The 19,400-nt window shown below is 47.6% G+C and overlaps 1 protein-coding gene and 1 long non-coding RNA gene across 2 annotated transcripts in view; one reads left to right on the forward strand and one right to left on the reverse strand.

Moving 5' to 3' along the window:
* Window positions 1–3,355: 3,355 nt before the first annotated feature.
* ID2 (inhibitor of DNA binding 2) lies at window positions 3,356–5,442 on the reverse strand. The gene is made up of 3 exons (XM_069805846.1): window positions 4,974–5,442; window positions 4,650–4,714; window positions 3,356–3,976 (listed from the first exon to the last, which is right to left on the reverse strand). Exons 1-2 carry the CDS (start codon window positions 5,319–5,321, stop codon window positions 4,658–4,660), a joined length of 405 nt encoding a protein of 134 aa, XP_069661947.1. The 5' UTR covers window positions 5,322–5,442; the 3' UTR covers window positions 3,356–3,976; window positions 4,650–4,657.
* Window positions 5,443–7,775: 2,333 nt separating this feature from the next.
* LOC104316531 (uncharacterized) overlaps window positions 7,776–19,400 on the forward strand; it is a 161,810-nt gene continuing 150,185 nt past the window's right edge. Inside the window, exons 1-2 of the long non-coding RNA XR_011328625.1 lie at window positions 7,776–8,069; window positions 11,456–11,597. This is a non-coding gene — a long non-coding RNA (uncharacterized lncRNA). The remainder of the gene's footprint in view (window positions 8,070–11,455; window positions 11,598–19,400) is intronic.

The following is a 19,400-nucleotide window of genomic DNA, read 5'->3' on the forward strand; positions in this document are numbered from 1 at the left end:
TTGTTTTAATGCAACTCTTTCTTCAGACTTTGACGAACCACTTTGCTTCTTCGGAGGGAAATCCCCAGCTAGCAGAGCTGAAGTAGGTGAAACATCGTTTCCCAGATGCAGCTATAAAATGCGATTTTACGGAATCCGTGGAAAACGAGTGCTCCGATCGTTACCGCTGAAGCGAACAAGCACCGAGCGACTGAAAAGCCGGTCCTGTCCTGCCCCGTCCCTGCGAAGCGCAGCCGAGCGCGGTGCGACGCGCCCGAGCGGCTCCTGCTTTCTGCGCCCGGACCAGAGGGTGGCAGTGGCCCTCCATCCTCCCGCCCGGGGCACCCGCCCGAGAGCAAGCAGCTCCCAGGTACCGAGTCGGCCTTCTCGGTCGCGTTTTTATCAAAACATCGGCACTCGTCCCTTAAGTGGCTTATGAATATTCTTTGGTGCGATAGACACGATGCTGTTTTCCCAGGGGAGGGGAAACAAAACCCAGCCGCCTGCTCTCTGCGTTTCCCTTACCTGGCGGTAGACCCGGGGGACTCCTACCACCCATGCGTGTGAGATGGACCATTTCTGAACTGCTGTAATACGTATCACCAGCAGTGCATTGCGTGCTTTATAATACAAAGACGTTCCCTGAAAATCCAACCGAGACATTTCAGTGCATGTTCATGGCGCGGGCTGGTCCGTGTGGTGTTAAGGGCAATACACAAGCGAAGCCAGGTTTGGAAACCTCTCATCTAGAGGGGAGAGTCCTCTTCAGTCTCGTGTTGGATCCCTTTTTTTTTTTTCTTCCCCATGGGGAGGTGTCTGTAGGTACATTTGCAACTTACTTTCATGCATCGCCTGCTCAAAAAGATTTTACAGTGTTTAAATATGATTGTTGCCAAAACTATTTTGCTATCCCGTAGTTGAGTATGGGTCCCCTCGATCTACTGTGTTCAACTAATCAGTTAACAGGGCTGTTGGCAACAAGTGTGTTCAGGGACAGAGTAAATGGGCCAGGGAAAGTGGTGAAAATTTCACAGATTTCTCTAATATATTCTGGAGAGACAATGACAATGCTATAGAACAAAGAAATCCCGTATCTTCAAGGAAACCTCAAGAATTAATGTTAAGGCTTTGGGCACTCAGCTTTGACCTTGCTGTTTATCTTTGAATGACAAAATCTTAAGAACAAAACCAAAGAGTCTCTTGAGTAGAGAGTAATCTCTGAGTAGAGCACCTAGCTTAAGCCCCTAGTTCTGGTCATAGGAATGCATTGTTGAGATGATGAATTAGTTAATCCTGAAAGAGGAAAAATTTTTTCCTTTCTTAATTTACATTTTTAAAAACATGTTTGTTTGTTTTCCTGCTCAGCTCCCCATGCCTTGTAAATTGTGAATTTCTCTTTTGGCTATGCATGATAAGGAAATTGGTTTCATTCTACAAGTGTGTTATTCTACATCCTGTAGCTCAAAAATATCAAAGTGCAAATGCCTTAGTTTCTAAGGGGGTTGATCTTAAAATAATTACAATGATCAGACTGTTGCAGCTCTTTAGTTTCATAAACTGAACTGCAGGTTTGAAATGACGCTTACTTTGGTCTCACCCTAAAATGAACAATAGGGTGAAAAATTAGTTTTGAGGGAGAAATGGGGTGGCAATTACATTAGATTGTTACTGCTTTAGAAGCATGAAGATCTCAATACTGTGATTAAAACCCCGAATCTTCTAGTGTTCAGTGTTATGCAAAATATACACGAAAAGGAGTATTTTAGGGACTGAGGTGTGCCGATTTGCGGTGATGAAATATTCTACTACTGGGCTGTCAGGGTTAAACGTTCATGGCACGAAGCTGGAACAAACTGAGTGTTGAGACAGTAGCGAGGTTTGGCCACAGGAGGCACAGCCAGCGTGTGCTGTATGGAGAGATTTCCTTAATCTCTGCTGTGCTGGGGGGGCATGGTGAGAAGCAGTAGATCAGCTCTGTCCTGCGTGTGTCCCCCCCGCCCCTCCCCGTCCCAGCTTTTGCTAACCCTTCTTGTCTTCTGATTGCATTGATCCTCTGAGAGGGTGCGCTTCTGCTTGGGCAGGGCAGCTTCTGTATTAAGAGATCAGAGCTGGCTTTCTCCTAGCCTACATGAATGGATTTGGTGTCAAGGACAAGGAAAGGCAGCTGCTGCTGCCCCAGAGCACCACCTGCCCACCTGTTTGCCGGTGAAAGTGTTACTGGCCCCAGGTGAGGCTCCTGCCTTTCACTCTGGGAGTCCCCAGAGCACAGAAACCTGAAACATGCTCCCTCAGGCCCAAAGCATAGTGCCTACCAGAGAGCTGTACTTACCCAAAGCATCAGTCAAGTTTCCTTCGTTATTGAAAGTGATTCTCTTCAATTCATATGTAGGACTCAAAACTTAACTTCCCATTTCAGGCAAGTTTATAAGTGAGCTTAAATTAGAATGTCATCTGATAAGGCACAGTTCCTGCATCCACTGGCTTATGCCAACTAAATGGAGCTCGTGTACTCTAGGAATCTACTATAACTATTCACGAGCTTGAATAAGTAAGTAAGGGATAGGGGCTAGCTTCTGAGGGCAAAAGAGAAAGAAAAAATAAACTGTTACTGGCTTTCAGGACTTTAGACTCCTAAAAAAAATTCAAACTTAATTTAATTCTTATGGAGAAAGAGTCCCTTTAGGAGCAGCCAAAGTTTAATCAGTAACACAACAGCGATTTAGCGCAATTCTCAGTATCTTAGTCATACAGAGAAGCTGCTGCAACTGATTAGAAACCCCATTTCATTGAAATATTGCATGGAAGCATGAAAATTCCAGTGTGGAAAGGCAACAGTCACTTCATCATTCTTAGATCCCATGTTAACGCATCACCAACTCTCACATTCAAAGGCTTTCTAAAGAAATTTAATAGTTGGGGGACCAATAACCACCCACAACCCTTAATTCTGAGTGATTATTCTAAACACAAATTAACAGATCTGGGCCATTACTACTGACTCATCCATAGGGGTGTGAGAGGAAAAAAAAGGCAATACTCCACGGGAATTAATGTCTCAGGATTAACTGCTTTTGTATGTTTCCAAACACTTTGTCAGTAGCATCCCATCTGTAATAAATTCCTTTTCTAGTTCCTTTCACACTGTTTACAGGCAGATCACTTAAAAGTTTGGAATATACACTCAAATAAGATTTTCCAAGTTACAAGAATTATTATTCACTTCAGGTAATTTTATTCTTTATATTCTCTACATATTTGAATTTTTACTTGGTAAAGTCATAACAGAATGTATATAAGTATTTAAAAAAATCCAAAAACACAACACAAATCAAAGCCAGCAAACAGTTGGTCCCCAAAGAATACAGCAAGCAATCAGTTCAATAAACACACTTGATTTATTTTGTATAAAAAGGGTTAAGTTTACAACTAAACTTTTATAAAAAGTTTAGCATGATTAAGTACATCATTACACTTTTTGCAGAAATGTGTATTTCTGCCACTATACAAGAAAACTCTAATTAAAGAGTTCACAAGGTTTCACTCATATATATATTTATATATAAATATATACACAGCATTCAGTCCTAGGTCAAAAAGGTAATTTCTGACCACAGACTTTCCTAAAAAACTGAACACTGGATCCTTCTGGTACTCACGCTCCACCTTTGGAAAAAAAGGCAAAGTCTGCTTTAAAATGGGCAACTCCTTGTGAGATTTTTGTTTCGCTCCCCACGTTGGGAATAGTATATAAAGGAAGCCTTCCAACTAGGGAAAGGGTATTTAAGAGTCTCTTCATAAATAACTAGGTTCAGTCCAAGTTGAAGAATGGGGTGGGGATAAAGATCAATCTTGATTTTTTTTATTAATTTTAAAAGGTCCTTTTAGTTAGATGTGGATTTTCCCCTCCAGATACAGCTGAAAAATAAATTCAGCACCTCAAAAAAAAATCCTGTAGACATTTTCTTGTGCAAAAAAAAAAATCTCATCAGTGGAACACCTGCAAGAGATTGAAAAGAGGCATATTTAGGAGAATGCTAACAGGGCAGAGATCCGGACAGACTGGCGCCAGAGAGGAAGCCACAGTTTGAACATTTAACCAAACACTCAGAGATTGGGCAAACCCTGGCGTCCAGATGCAACACATACACGCTCACACACTCGCTCTCAAGAGCGCAAATTGAACATTAAAATAACATACACTCAAGGGAGAGGGTAGAAAGAGGATTCTCAGCCCAATCTCTATTTAGATCTCTGTAAATGCACTGCTCGGAGGCGCCAGTCTGCCTCTTACAGCAATTATTTGATTAAAAGCAGTCACTTACTTAACTGATAGTACAGACAATCCCACATCACAGAATTTAAGGAATTGTGCCAAGATTCCCAACTTAATCAGTCGGTTTGGCCCAGGAAGTTAAGACTCCAAGAACAGATAACGAGAGAATTTGCATTAAGCAGTGAGTAGTATCAAGAGCAGCCTGTGCTGCTTAATGAACCTTAGCAACAAAAATCTACTCTGGATTGCCAGACTCAGTCTAATTTCTTACTGATTATAAAGGCATCTCCCCATCCACTTTTAGGACTGATTTTTAGAAATAACCGTCACGCCTCCCATTCCCCAGGGAGGCACTTTTTTTACCTGAAGTTTAGAAGCGAGATGCACTGCAACTCACCGTTTGATTCAGCCACAAAGTGCTTTGCTGTCGCTTGACATGAGCTCTGAGGGGAACTCGGACGCCTGCGAGGAGAAAACAACACAAGGGTGAGGTGCCCGAGCACTCGGGGAAGCAGGAGAAAACTGTCCTGGGTCACGGAGCGCCTCACCCGCGGCACGTCTGCCCACAGACCCCGGCGGGCGGGGGTGGGGGGGCGGCCGTGTCGTCTAGCCCCGTCCCCTCAGTGACCGCCGCGCTCCGCACCGAAGGCGCTTTTGCCACCGACTTAAAGTCCCCTGTCTAGGTCAGCGGAGAGCCGGGGGCTCGGGGGAAGGCGCTTACCTGTAGCGAGAGGATGCTGATGTCTGTGTTGAGGGTGGTCAGAGGAGTTCTGGAGGAAGGGTTTTGCCCAGGTCTCTGGTGGTGGAGGCTGACGATGCTGGGGTGCGAGTCCAAGGCGATCTGCAGGTCCAGGATGTAGTCGATAACGTGCTGCAGGATTTCCATCTTGCTGACTTTCTTGTTCTGCGGGATGCTGGGCACCAGCTCCTTCAGCTTGGAGTAGCAGTCATTCATGTTGTACAGCAGGCTCATGGGGTCATCCACGGGGGTTTTGCTCCGGGAGATGCCCAGGTTGTGCTCCGAGAGGCCGTTTTTCCTGACGGACCGCACCGGGCTGAAGGCTTTCATGCTGCAAGGAGAGAGGGGCTCCCGCGGACGCTCGGTTCGTCAGTCGGTGGGGAAGCCTGCAGAGCGCTGCTGCTGCCCTCCCGCTCTGGGCACTGCCGGAGCTCGCACTGAGGCGCGGGGCTGCGCGGCCTCTTCTTATACCGCCGCCGCCGAGCCCAGCCCGCGCTCGCTGCCATTGGCGGCCGCCGGCACGTCCATCACCCCGGGGCGCCCTCACTGGCGGGGCGGGCAGCGCGGGGGCTGTGCGGGCCTTCCGCCTAGAGAGCCAATCCCGGGAGGGGGCGGGGCCGCGCCGCACAGCTGAGGGAGTAAATAGTGCGCGGCCGGCGGCCGGCTTGCTGGCGCCCGGCCCGCCACAAAGGCGTGGGGCTGGCGGACCTGTGGGGCGAGCAGCGCCGTGCGGGGAAGGGAGCGCAGCGCAGCGCTATCGCGGCCCTCCCGCCCTTCCTTCCCACCCCTCCGGGGTGGCGGGTGTCGTTGTCCGTCCGTTCCCATCCCCGTCAGGGCACGGAGGGCGCCGGGACTGGCGCTGAGGCGGGGGTGTGCGCGCCGCGGCTGTGAGGGCTGGCGGTGCCGGAGCGAGAGGCGCCGGTTCGAGCAGCGAACGCTCGCAGCGAGGGGCTGGCGGGGGCTGAGCCTCCGTGAACGTCGCCGTGAATTAGAGCTCGGAGAGGCTGCTGCGTGCGCTCATTTAAAGCGCGGCAGCGTAACGCAGCGGTCGGGTCAGCAGCGGAGCGCTGCGGGCTGCAGATGTAAGCGGGAGGTGTAAGCATCAAGAGTAGAGAGAAATAAACCTGTAAAACCAACCGCAACTTTCTGCCCCGAGGAGAACAGGACGCCGAGAGCCCTGACGGAGGCAGGCGCCGCTCTTAGCTCCCCGCTTCGTGAGGACAGGGCTATTTTAGATGATGCTATTAATTGGAATCATTAAGCAAATGTGCATATTGGAAGTGCATTTACATGCATTACCCTTGAAAGGCTGCTCATCTGCACCCTTTCAGTGCTTGTGACACAGTACTGTCATTAGTTATGCATAGGTTGTTTCTGGTGACAAATGCAAATACTTGCTGCACGCTGTACTTTTTGCAGCTCTTGGTTGCAGCCAATGAAACATCTTCAAGAAAACATTCCAGAGGAAAAAGTTGGGCTTTTTTTCTTGTTTAGCTGGAGAAGTGGCTTTTTTTTTTTAAGTTCAGTACCATTGTATTTTTCTGTATTTTGCTTGTACTAACGGCTGTATAACATGCCGACATAGCTTCCACCCGTCTTTTTTCACATGCTACCTGAGGAAAGTTAAACTTAGGAATGCGTGGACACACATATACAATTAATATAAATGGAATTATACACAAAACGCAGCGATTCTGTAACAACCACCCGGATGCTTCAAGTACGTTAGTGTTCACTGCAAGCAAAAATGTAGTAAGGGCATACATCCATAAAATCAGTGAGGATTGTGCTGTCAATCATAACTGTTAACAGCAGACAAATAATTGGATTTATCTGCGCTGTTGTCGCACGGCTACAGTGAAGGAGTTGGGGCTGGGGGGGAGGAACATTACGGACACTTGGGGACAAAGCTGCGGAGAGCTGCATCAGTATTTTTTTTTCCTATTAACGTGGCATTCCGGAGCTGGTGGTTCCCTATTCTCTAGCAGGACATTTTGGGGACTGCCGCACCAAGGTGTTTGCCCCGGGGCTTTTCTCTGTGGGTGGACTGTAGGCGGTGCTGAGGCTGACAGGAACACAATTCAACGTGTTTTGAAATGCGGAGGGTGAAAGTGAATCTCGACGTTCAGTCCGATAGGAAGACAAATACATTGTCCAAGTGCAGTTAAAGAGAGTAAATGATAATAAAAAGCACCGTGTCAACTAACGACTCGATTAAAATCGCCACTTAGAGCGACTTCAATCCTTTACATCACTAGAATCTCAATTTCAAGCCTGTCTGGCACTTGCTCTGCGGCCACAGGCTTTGGTCCTTCAGCGTGCTCGTGTTTCTGTCTCGTGAGTGCACCAGCGGAAGAAATTTTTGACACTCTTTTTGGTATGAGAATAGCCAACGTAAACAAGTATGTTCATGCTTCTCCCATCATTATTTGTCATTCTTGGACAGCGCAGCAGTGCTACAGTAACGTCCGTCCGGGCTTTGCTCCGCAAAATTTGCACCCCTTTGCAAACGGTTTCGGTTTCCCAGACTTCAGGGCTTAGCACGCCGTTTGAAACGCTGAGAAGTTGTGCGAAGAGAGGCTAACCTGCTTATTTTCTCTGTCATCAGCTTGTCATGTGCGCTCCCCGCACGAAAAGTAGAGCCCGCGCGTAGGCAAGCTCCGCTTCCCCCCGGCAAGCGGCTCAAGTCTCTTTCGGTAACGTTTCGTCCCCTCAGTCCTGCTCTCCTCACCCCGACAGCTCTCCCAAGCCTCCCTCGCTCGCTAGCGCACCGCAGGTGAACGCTCTCTGCGGCTGCGGCGGCCCCGCTGCCCGTGCCCCAGCGGGGAGACGCGCGGGGAGCCGGGTGGGCTGCGTGGGGCGGGACACACACAACAACACACACACGCTCCCTCCGAAATCGCCGGGGCTGCGAGCTGCTCCTCGGGGGCTCTACCCCGGGACCTCAGGGCTCGTCCCCGTGCGGGGACGGGCCCCCCGTGTGGCGGCGGGTGCCTCGGGCAGCCGCGTCCGCCTCTCCTCCTCAGCCAGGATTTTAACAGCCGTTTCCCAACCCCGACACGCCGCTGCGAACAGCTGGTAGGAAACCCGCGCCGCTCCCCACGCACAAAGCGCCGCTGTCTCCTCCGCGCCCCCCCACCCCCGCCGCCGGGAGGCACCAACCCGGGGCTCCGCTCCGGGGGCTGGGGTGGGGGGGTGCGGGCCGCCCCGCCGTGGGGGGCCTCCGCCGCCCGGCGCCAGCCCGCGGCGGCGCTGGGGTGCGCGGCGGCGGCGGGTGCGCGGCCGCCCCCGGGGCGCGCCCCCACCCTCCCCTTCCCCTCCCCCCGCGCCCCGGGCGCCGCGCCCCGCCCCGCCCCGCGCCCGGGGCCGGCCCGGACTGCGCGGCGCCAGCCCCGTGACATCAGCCCCTCGCCGCCGCCCCCCCCGCCCGCGCCGCCCGGGCCCGGCGGCGCCGCTCAGGCGGCTGCCATGGCGACCGGGGCTGCGCCCGCGGCGGCGGCAGGCGGCGGCCCGGCCCCGCTTTCCCCTCCCGGGCGCACCTGCAGCGGGGGCCGCCGCCGGACGCCCCGCCATGCCGCGGGGGGGGGAGGAATGTGAGGTGGGGGGCACCCGCAGAAAGGGGAGAAAAGGCAGGAAAACGGGCAAAATCGCGCACGGAGCGGGGGGGGGGGCGCGTCCGTGGGAGAGATCCCGGCGCCCCCCCTCCCCCCGGGCTGCCCCGCGGGGCCGGGCCGCCGCGACCCGGGCGGGGAGGAGCGCGCCGGGCTGCCTCGGCTGCGGTGCGGGGCAGAGAGGGGGGAATCTCTGTACGGTGTCTGGTGTCCCGTCCGTCCATGACACCACCCCCCCCCCCCGAAAAAAAAGTATTTTCTGTGAGGAAAACCCACGCTTTTTATAAAGGTTGGCTGTCCCCCCGCTGTTTAAGGTCTCCTCAGGGCAGCCCCCGGGGAACCTAGTAACCCCTGGGGCCGCGGCTCCCGCGGCGTGTCTGTGACAGACCGGGGGCGAAGGGGGCTCCGGGCAGAGCCACCCCCCCGTCAGGGACCGGCAAGTCCCTACGCGCGCCCTATCCCGTGCCTCTAATGAAATTTATCTGAAACATCTAGTAATAATGTAAATGGTTTTAATTGCCGCCTATTTAAACCATCAAACCAGACTGGGAAAAAAAAAAAAAAGAAAAGAAAATCTGTTAAAATTGGCCCGTTTCCAAGTCATTGACACCATCCAAGCGGGGTGTCCAAATACGTTTTGATACAGGAGTTTTCAACGTACCAGGTGAAGTGTCTCGCTAAACCCGGCTGCTTTTAACTACCCGGTCCCTTTTGTTTGCCTCACGTTTCCAATTCATTCAAAGAAAGAAGTTTTAGAAGTTTGGGGTTTGCCTTTTTTTTTCTTTCTTTCTTTCGAGTGGGAGGGAGAGAGTAATGCATGCAAAATATTTAGTTACAACTTCTGCGAAAGGCACCGATCTGTAACAGCATTTTCTACTTTCACAAAGGATTTTCCTGTTACTTTTGTTCCGGTCACAAAATGTAAAAAAAAAAAAAAAGGCGAAAGAAAAAAAAAAACTTGGGGGAGAGATAAGGTCTGGAAAACAATCTGGAATTGCCAGGCTGTTGGTGGGAGCTCTGCGGGGCTGGCGTCAGGAAGTCTGCGCCGCCTTCTATTACTGTTGATCCAGCTTTGTGCAGCTGCACTCAGTACAATTAGCTTGTAGAAACAATCCTGCTGTAGGCAGCCTCTTCCCTTCAAAGTGCTTTTCTATACTGATCCCCTCACATCATGATGCTGGAAATCAAGTCACAAGCCGACCACTGTTTGGCCAACATCATCTGTGGGAATTCATTAACCTCCATCCCAGAGATGCAACAAGAGATTGTTTGTCCAGAACTAAACTTACAGCTTAATATGATGTAGCCCATACAGGAAAAAACCTGTGTCCCCATTTCTTTTTTTTTTTTTTGTCCATAACAAGAAACACATTGTGCAGCTTTTTCCCTTTTTTTTTTTTTTGTTTAGGGGGTGGGGAATGTAGCTGAAACCAGGCATGAGCCGGCTCCTGCTAAAACTTTGCCATCGAACTGTTTTTTGGTTCATCGGGCTGCAGTTTCCATAGAAGCAACTTATCCCCACGATCATCTTGTTGGGTGCACTTTGCAATCTCATTTCCCGTCTGAGTTTGCTCTGCTGCTCTCAGATGCTGCAGCTGACACATTTCCTCCCCGTGCACTTTGCACCCACCTCATCCTTGCCCAGATGCTCAGGGCTGATTGTGCCTAAAAGGGGGGTTTCATCGCACTCTGCAGCTGCCTTGGGGGAAGGGATTTTTTTAAAAAAGATAAATTTATTTCTATTTTCCCCTGCTTCAGCGCTCAGCTCTGTGCCATAAAAGCAGCAGGCCCTTGTCGTTCCCCCTGTCCCCCAGCGCCACAGCCCTGGCTCGCAGGGACGCAGCTGCGGCCGCAAGCCCTCTGCCACGCGCCCGTCGTGTGCTGCTGTGTGTGTGAACAGTGCCGGTGGCTTCACCCGGCCCCGGCCCTGGTCCCGGTGGAGCGGAGCTGCCCGTGGGACACCGGTGCTGTGCGCCGCCGGCTGGGGAGCGGGGCCTTGGCGCGCCCCATCTGCGTGGGCAGCCCCACAGCGGCAGCAGGGTGACATCTCCCCGCTCACGGGGGCTATTTGTGAGCAACCGTGCCGCTGGGAGCACGAGTCCGGCTTCCTGGCACCCCCGTGCTGGCCGTGGCAGGGCTCGTCACATCCCGCTGGCAGCGCCTCTCGGGACGGTTGGGCTGGCGTCGATGCTCCCCCTCACTTCCAGGTACCTCACTTGGCGGCGAGGAGGATGCGCGGGGTGTCGCTGCCACCCACCCTGCTCTGAACCCCGCTGTGTTCTTCAAGGAACGTATGGATGCACCTTCTCTGAGCCCCATTTCCAGACTCCATTCTTTTCTGGGCCATATTTGCAAATGCCACGGATCTGCCAACTCTAAGATCTCTTTTCCTTCACCCCCCCCCCACTATGCTTTCGAATAATGTTGCTTTTGTACAGTATCATTCCCTTCATCCCCACTTCTCAACATCCCTCAAACTGCTGCTGTTACATTCCCAAGCTGCGTGTTGTTGGAGGCTTGGGAAGTAGTATTGTGACGAAACGTATATATTCTCTAATTTTTCCTAGGCATCTGCTTTTCAGCCAGAAGTGTTGGACTATAGAATGGACAGGCCTTTGTTCCGATTCCGTTTTGGCATGGGCCTTTGTTCCGATTCCGTTTTGGCATGCATATCGTTTTATGATCACACTCCTAAACTACTGTTCTGCAGGAATGCCTTTTACTCAAACTGTATTTCCTAGCACCACTCTGCAAAGAGGGGTGTTTCTACGTGAATTGTATGGTTTTGCTGGGACATTTCTATCAAGTCCAAATTCAGACACTTCAGTTCTCGTGTTTTCTTCTGTTTTGTAGGATTTCTCATTTCTGTAAGTAGGACCGGTGCCCTGAAGGCATTTCTACATAAACTGCCACCTGGAAAGGGCTGTTGCTTACCTGACGCTACTTGAAGAATACTGCCATGAAATCTTTCTGGAAGCAGCATCTGTCTGGCATAGTAAGAGTGTTACTAGTGTGAGGTGGTGTATTGAATCCATGTATTAACTCTTAGGTTTTTACTCAAAAGCAAATACATTTCTTTTTTTTTAAATCTTTATCTATCTTATTAATGCAATGTCATGTTTTAATTAAGTAACGTAGCATGTCTTCTAGAAGTGCTTACAGTGAACCAGTTAGGCGGCTGTCTAACTTAACGTGGTTGTGCTAAAATCTGGGATCAAACAAGTTCACTTCTTAGCGCCTGACGTACATAGCAGATGGTTTTCATCTACCGTAGCTTTTCTAGTGATACCTTTAAATTAGTATAGGTCTAAAATGTTGCAAATTTTGCACTCCCCAACAATTCTCTGGAAAATTCATTTAGAATAGAAAAGGGAGAGGGGACAGCCTGGAGGTTACTGACAGTACCTCGCATGCAGTAAGGAATAAACCAAGGACTACAAAATGGGCTTTTTCTTTCTTTTGTTAATTATCTGGCTGGCTGGTCCAGCTCCCCTCGACCTCCCATTTTGGCCTAACTTTGATTTTTAGTTACAGGCCTATGCGAATAAGATCACAAAATGCTTGGCTTAATTCCACTTGGAAAAAGGAGGGTTTGGGGAATTGCATTGGTGGGAGAAGATGTTGAAAATCTGTTCCAGGTATGGTTTTAAACACAGACACACACACACACACATCCACTTTCAAATTGCAAAATTATGATAATTTCAATTATAGATGTGTTTGTATAGCATGCTCTGTGTGTTTGTTCTTGCTCAGTAATAATGTTTCATGAACATAGAGAAGAAATGGAGTCTGTACTGTGACTGTCATCTAATGGTTGGTGAATCTATAATCTGGCCTCCCTGTTCACTTCAGGCAGAATACCTCAGTTATGTGATGGAAAGCCTTGTAGTATTAAGCAGGCAGTACTAATTTAGTGCTTAACCAAAGCTGTCATTACTGGTTATGTTAGGACAGGACCCACAGCATTCTCAGTTCTCTTTACCTAACACATATAGCAAAATGTTCTGTGATCGGGAGAGCCTAATTCCACTCAGGGTTTGGATACTGGAAGTGCAGCTTAGCAAAATGTGTGTACCACATCTCAAATGCAAATGCACCCTCACGAGTCCTGCTGAATCATGTGAGTTCCAGTGAAGTTTCCTATGCTGTTAACACTTTGCTTCTTTATGGGCCCAGAATGAGTGTTATCTAGGTTAAGCTGACTTTCTTAGTGACTGTCGCTTGCATAAACCCACCTGGGAATCACAAAATAGGTATGTGTCTAAATCTCTTGAGAGGCCTGGTCCAGGAGGTGTGCTCAGATCATGCTTAAATGCACACTGACAGCATGGAGCTTAGCACAAAGCACAGCAGCTGTAGCTGCCAGAAAGTTCAGGGGGAGAGAAAAGGAAAAGAGCTGCTGCTTTTTTATAAGCAGTTTTTCTCCTGAGACTGCTTGCCCTGGAAGTGAGACACTCAGACTCAATGTTCTCCTCATCAGAGGCAATATAAACTCCCTCTTGCTTGCAAAGCACCCCTAACGACCAGAGTAGAGATAAGGCTAAGGTGGAGGACACCCACCCATCCTGTTCAAGCTTGCCACGGTAAAGAAACAGATGCAAATTTCAAAGGGCCAGAGGGATTATAAACAAGAGGGAGCCTGACACCATAGCTCAGGGGTAAAGGCATCTCCTGGATGGCAAGAAGCCTGAACGCTGGGCCTGGCCTAGCAGACTCACCCATTCTTGAGGGTGAGGTTCATCTCACCTTATCTTACCTATTTAGAGGTTTGGTGTCTCGTCTCTCTATAGTCAGTGGGAAGAGAGAACAAGAGACACCTGCAGAGAGTGATTCATTCTGTGCCTGTTCGACACCTCTCTCTGGATGGAATGAATGTCCTCGCGGGGGGCTGTTGCTCCCCATCAGTTCTTGGCAGAAGCTAGACAACCAATTTTGACCAGAAGTCTGACTTACAGCTGCCAAGTGAGGTGAATTCCACTGTAGATGACTAATTTCTCTCATTCAATGTACCCGATTTTAGCCTTTAAAAATGGGGTGTGTAATCAAAGTTAGTCATTTGAGTTCTGTCTCTGTACAATGGTCATTCCTTCCATTGGGAGGCTGGAGACAGATAGCTGGGATGAAATGTCCTGGGATGATGTGTATCTTTCATGGAGTCTAGAGCCAAAAGGTCATGTGTGCCCCTAGTTTGCACTTGGGAATCCTGGCACTGGGTGTCTGAAAGTTAAGTGTGGAATTAATAAATGTCATCGTGCAAACTTCTTTTGTGGATGGTCTAAGTAACTAGAGGCACTACTGTTTTTAAGACAGGAGCCAGTGGCATAAAAATATGCATTAAAATGTCTGAAGATATAAAGAGGCTACAACTGGGATTTTCAGAGAGCTGAAAGGCTCCTTATTTAAATCAAAGAAAGTTAAGTACTATAGAAAATATCACTAAGTATGTATTGCATTTTATGCACTTGCATACTCAAAAAAATCTCTAACTTCTGAAACTAGAGGTTGGATGCCTTTAAAAATGTTACCTTTATTCCTAGCCCTGAAAAGGTGAGCATGTAATTTTCACTTTCAAAAAGCTATAGTTTTTCATTTTTTATAATGTGGAGTGATGCTGAGGTGTACTACAGGATAAATCCCAAATATGTACCTCATTGTTTCATCAGAGATCAGCAAAAGGTCGCCCAGCCTTTTTATCAGATTACAGGAGTGCAAGTGTTTTTTTGTGCTAGTCTAAGTTTGTTGCACATATATTCTTTGCAAATGGGTGATTGCAGGAAAAGGCAACCTATGTGTTTTTATAATCCAGTATTTGTCAAAGGTCATCAAAGGGTTATGTCCAGTCATTCTGCAAAATTTAGATTGTAGAGGCAGCGGTGGACAGTAAGTGTCCAGTTTGGCAAAATTAACATCATATGTTCTCCTGATGGGTTTTTAGCTACAAATACAGTTGGAGATGATTCCACCACATTGTTCCTGTCAATCGCTCCATAAGGCTGAATGCCTTCAACTATTACAAAACACATGCTTGAGAAACCCTTCTACTTCTTTTATCAAAATACTGAAACTATACGTGCACCCAAGATGTTTAAATTTGGCAACGTAAAAGTAATTGGGAATGGACTCAGAATTAAATGACTTAAGGCCTTAAGCTTTTGTTTCCAGCAGAGGCAAGAGGTCTGAAAACATTAAAAGGATATGCAAACTTCTTAGAATATTTTGGGCCAGAACAAAACAGCTGGTTCATACCTAGCTGAGGATCTCAGCTGTTCTCTGTTGAGCAGTCAGAATTTGGACTTTTTGCAGTTTTTTAATTTCCTGCCTTCTCACTTTGCTTTGTTTTCACTTCAGTAGCAATAGTTTTCTGCTCCTTATTCTTCTTCACAGCTCTACATGTCTCTTGGCTCTGGAGATGGGATTCACCTTACTTGACGTAAGGCATGTGTCTGGGTGATATCTACATCTAAGCCTGTCTTTCAAGACTCAGTTTACAGACAGTTGAGAAAATCGTTGCTTCTGTGGTGACTTACTTCTTCCTAATCCAGAAGTCTGAAAGACTCTAACTCTACCCTGATACCCCCTTGATTTCTGAGTCTGGCTGTCCTTAGCCCAGCCAGCATATGGTTTAACTAGACACCCTGGTCTTGATGTAGATGGTCTATGCCAGGGTTGGTTCTCAGACTTTATTGACAATTCTCCAAATTTTTTTTTTGTGTGACTTGACAAATTTGACAGCAGCGAAAAAATGAGCGGTGACTAATACACTTTCACTAAGAAGTTGTTCTGGCTGTGGTCTTGTGGAGTACTGGGGATTTACAGGCCACAGCATGTAACCTCTAGGTTAGATGCTCACAATTGTAAGCTTTGTACATTTCTGCGCCATAGTTCAGCCTGTTTTTAGCTGTGGTAACCTTTGATTGCGGCACTGCTTATTCATTTGCAGCATAGATGCATCTTACACAGCGAGGGAAGTTGCTTTCTGGGGGAGCCTTGCCTCAGTTAGTGTAGAAGGTATGCAAAGGGTTGTGAAAGAGGCAAGACACTCCCATAAAACAGCTGAATTCTGCTGTGGAGGACTTAATTTAATCCATGCCTCTGCTACAAAGTTTTTTGTGAGATGATGGACAAGTCATTTAAAGCAGGCTTTTGTCAGGAGACTTTACCACATGGGAGGTCAATGGGAGTTGTTCTTAAATATCTAAAGTGTAACGAAAATGCCAAGCACTCTGAAGTAAACAGGTCCCATCCATCTATCACAAGCTTGGCAGCCAGAACTAGAGTTGTTAACCAGTACATTTTCTGGTCAGCTGCTTCACAAATGACCATTGGTTTAAAGTTAATAGCTTATAATTTTTTTTTTCTTCCTTGAAAAGGGAATATCCCTTTTGAGGGTAGGACAGAGTATATTCTAGTAAGTGTGGGAAATGGTTCTAGGGTGTCAGAAGTTCATTGTAATAAGGGACATTCCAGTCTCCTTTCCAGTAAGCTATCCAGGGCCCATAGATTGCTTCTAGCTCCTGCTCTCCAGCTGGGAACTCGCAAGGTGGTGCAGAGCCAGTAAGGTGACCGTCAGGGACCAGGTGGCACTGATGGAGAGCGGGAGAAGAAAGATGATGGGGCTTGGTTGGCTTGAGCATGATGGGGCTGGAGGACCGGGGAAAGTACCAGTCACAGCTGGATGAGGACTTGGAGCTGGAACAAGGAAGTGTAAGGATTAAAGGGGAACAGGGGAGAGGGGGAATTCAAGTTTCAGATCTCTATTCCTTGCTTTAGATTTCTTTCATTTGAAATGACAAGCTAAAATAAGCAACACTATCCAGAAAGTGAATGCTTCTGAAGAAGTTTCCTGTATGTCTGTCTCCTGGTAGGACAACTTATGAAGTAAACTGTGGTGATTTTAGCCCTAGCTAGATAAATTTCCTAGCTTATGGGAGATACAGGTTCAAGATTGATCCAATGAGGTCCTTATAACCCTCATATAAGAGACACGCCAGAAGTGGTCATTTGGGACATTGGTGCAATGGAAATTCTGAGTTGAAGTCTGAACTGGGAAGAACAGGATATGAAGCCTTGGTTTTTGACAGGCCTTTTAAACATCAGACCACTTCTTTGAGAATTCCCTGAGAAAATGTTCAGGAGAATACTCTTGGTTTTCTTCTGAAGCATGGTAGTAAGACTGCTGAAATCCTGAGAGGTTTCACAAGATGGGAAAAATCATTCTTCTTGTATCCATTTAGTATCATTTGGGCTACAGGATCTTTCCATATGATCCAGCATAACTTTAAAGACATATCTGATGTTCAAATTCTGATGAATATTTGGGGGTATTTGACTACGTTTACAGAAGTTTAGTACAGAGTGGCCATGTTTTTGTCCTTTTTTTGTGTGTGAGCTTCTGTTCTGTTTTCAATAGTGTTTGTATAGATTCTATCAAGGAAAACCAAACGTCATGGGAAAGTTTTAGGTAATTTTTTTGTTGTTGGGGTGTTTTTTGCTGTAATGCAGACGTTCCTTTTTTAAACCTGGTAAAGGCATTGCCATTTGGGGAGATGATACTCTCTGCTCCATACTGAGAAGAGCAATGCACCTGTAGAATTGTTTTAGAGAGAAATCAGCAGTGTGGCAATTGCTCTCTTTTCTGCTATTTTGGTAGTGTTTTGTGGAGTTAAGTGCATGTGTATAAGCTGCAAATGTACATTCCTGTATAGAATAAGCAGGCTGTCTGCGTGGATCAGCTGTTATGGGGGTGGCTGTGGGTAAGACATGAAACAGGCTGTGGAAACTCCTTTGATGGAGACTGAGTAGTCTTAATACTTTACGCACATGGGGCCTGATGCAAATCCAGTGAAACCCAGGAAGACTCGCCCTGTCAGTTCACAGCTTTGGATCCAGCTTCAGGTGTGTTTGTGAATGTTTATGAAGGATGTAGCTGGTATTTGGCTAGTATAGCAGTTGCCCGTGAGAGCGGAGAGGGAATTTGTTTCACTGCTCTGGGTTGGCAAGTGAATTTTATCTAAAGCTTTTCACTTGCATGTAACCAGCCTGCTCAGGTTCTAAATAGAGTCTGCCCTCAGACTGTAAAGAACAAGATAATCACTTTATGTTATGTACTTGAGAACTAAATTATTTTAAAAGTCTGAAATTAGCAGATAAGGAGGAATTTATTTGCCAAATACAGTCAGAAGCAGCTTGGGAAACATGTCAGAGCCCAGCTTTAACTGCTTAACTGGCTGTTCGACTTAATAGCTCTCAAGCATGCTTTCAATATGAGGGAGACCAAAACAAAATCCCAGGATGCATGAGATGTTCTTCCAGACAACAAAAAATGCCGTCAATTCGCAAATCAGATGATAGTTAAAGATGAAAACCTGCACCTACAGCCACTGACCTCACATTACATCCTCTGTGCTCCAGGCGAAAAAGAACCTTGCTCTTTTTTCGGACTCTCTTTATCCATTCTTTCCAGCGCTGTTAACTTAGCGCATTGCTGAACATGACCTTTGCTCTGCTAGCAATGCTGGCCTTTACCATGCATTAGTCTTTTTCCCACCTAGATATCTTCATGCTTTCCTGCATCCTATCCTCCATGTGTGGAACAAAGGTCTGGAAAATTCTCTCCAGCCGTTCTCCTTCAAATCACTCCTTAAGATGCACTTTGACCCTGATGCGTATGGGGCATTGCTGATAATAGCTAGGCAGAGTGGAAGTTAAATTGCTTTCTAGGCAGCCTATGTGAAAACATGCTCACATTATCTCTACTGTGGTTTTACTATCAACCCCTTTCCTGCTGGGGAGGACAAGGCCATAATGCCATTTTAGTAATCACCAGCTGTCATTGGAAGCTGCCGTAGATAAGAGCAGCTCTCTGCTCCGCTGGTTGTTACCTTCCCTCTCCTTCAGTCACAACTCTGCCAGTTTGCTTTTAGCCACCATGCTTCTTACATTCTTCATGACTCTTGCACATCTGTGAATATAGCTCCGTTGCCTTGCTGAGGGACTGATGCAGATTCCACCCTTTCAGAATATGTTAACACATCTTGGCATCAAGCATCAAAGGTCTGTTTTGGGGTGGGGTGGGGTGGCTTTCTTGCATATGGAGCCACAGATCTTAACCCTTCAGAGTGGCAGAAAGGCTTCCTTCCTAGTTGCTATGACTTGCCTAACTGCGTACGAAAGGGGCAGGCATCCTAGCTAGTCAGAGCTTCAGACAGGCAATTCTTCAAATTGTTTTAGGGTTTTTAATTAAAACTGTAGGCTCCAGCATCATGTGGCAGAGAGCCAGTATCAGTCATCTGACAATAGCCTTCACCATCTACCAACAATAAGGGAATTCCTCAGCGTATGCTCTGGAGGCTTCTGAAATGCTGTGAACGGGTGAGATGATTGCTGTTTGCAAAGCACCCTGCAACATTCAGCCTTGCAGGTCTGCTGATTTTTAAATTATATAAACAAAACCCTATAAGCCCCACATAGCACAAAGATACTGACTTCTGTTTATACTGTCCGGGTCACAGATGCTGAGCATGAATGCATGAACAATCCTTTTGTATAGTGTTTGACACTTTCTGCGGCTGTCTGCACTGTTTTTTAGTATACAGAATCCCTGATTCTCCACTGCCTTGCACCCTGTCTATTCATTCTCACCCCTGTGAAGTGAGGGTAAAACACTATCAAAACAAAATGGTACCATTTTGCATGTTTTCCACTCAGTTTGTACAGGTGTAAATAACTACAGAAAGAACAGGGCAGAGCAGAACCTGACCCTCAGTCTGTCTCTCAGTGCGCTGGGGGTCTTGAA

The sequence above is a fragment of the Haliaeetus albicilla genome, chromosome 18, assembly GCF_947461875.1.
Source record: "Haliaeetus albicilla chromosome 18, bHalAlb1.1, whole genome shotgun sequence".
Taxonomy (NCBI): Eukaryota; Metazoa; Chordata; class Aves; order Accipitriformes; family Accipitridae; genus Haliaeetus; species Haliaeetus albicilla.

What these genes read in the sequence shown, in the direction of transcription:
- ID2 (XM_069805846.1), bottom strand. Translation starts at nt 5,321, where the DNA reads ATGAAAGCCTTCAGCCCGGTGCGGTCCGTCAGGAAAAACGGCCTCTCG. An exon ending in TCAGCATCCTCTCGCTACAG is followed by an intron (nt 4,715 to 4,973) that starts GTAAGCGCCTTC and finishes TTCTCCTCGCAG; the next exon opens with GCGTCCGAGTTCCCCTCAGA.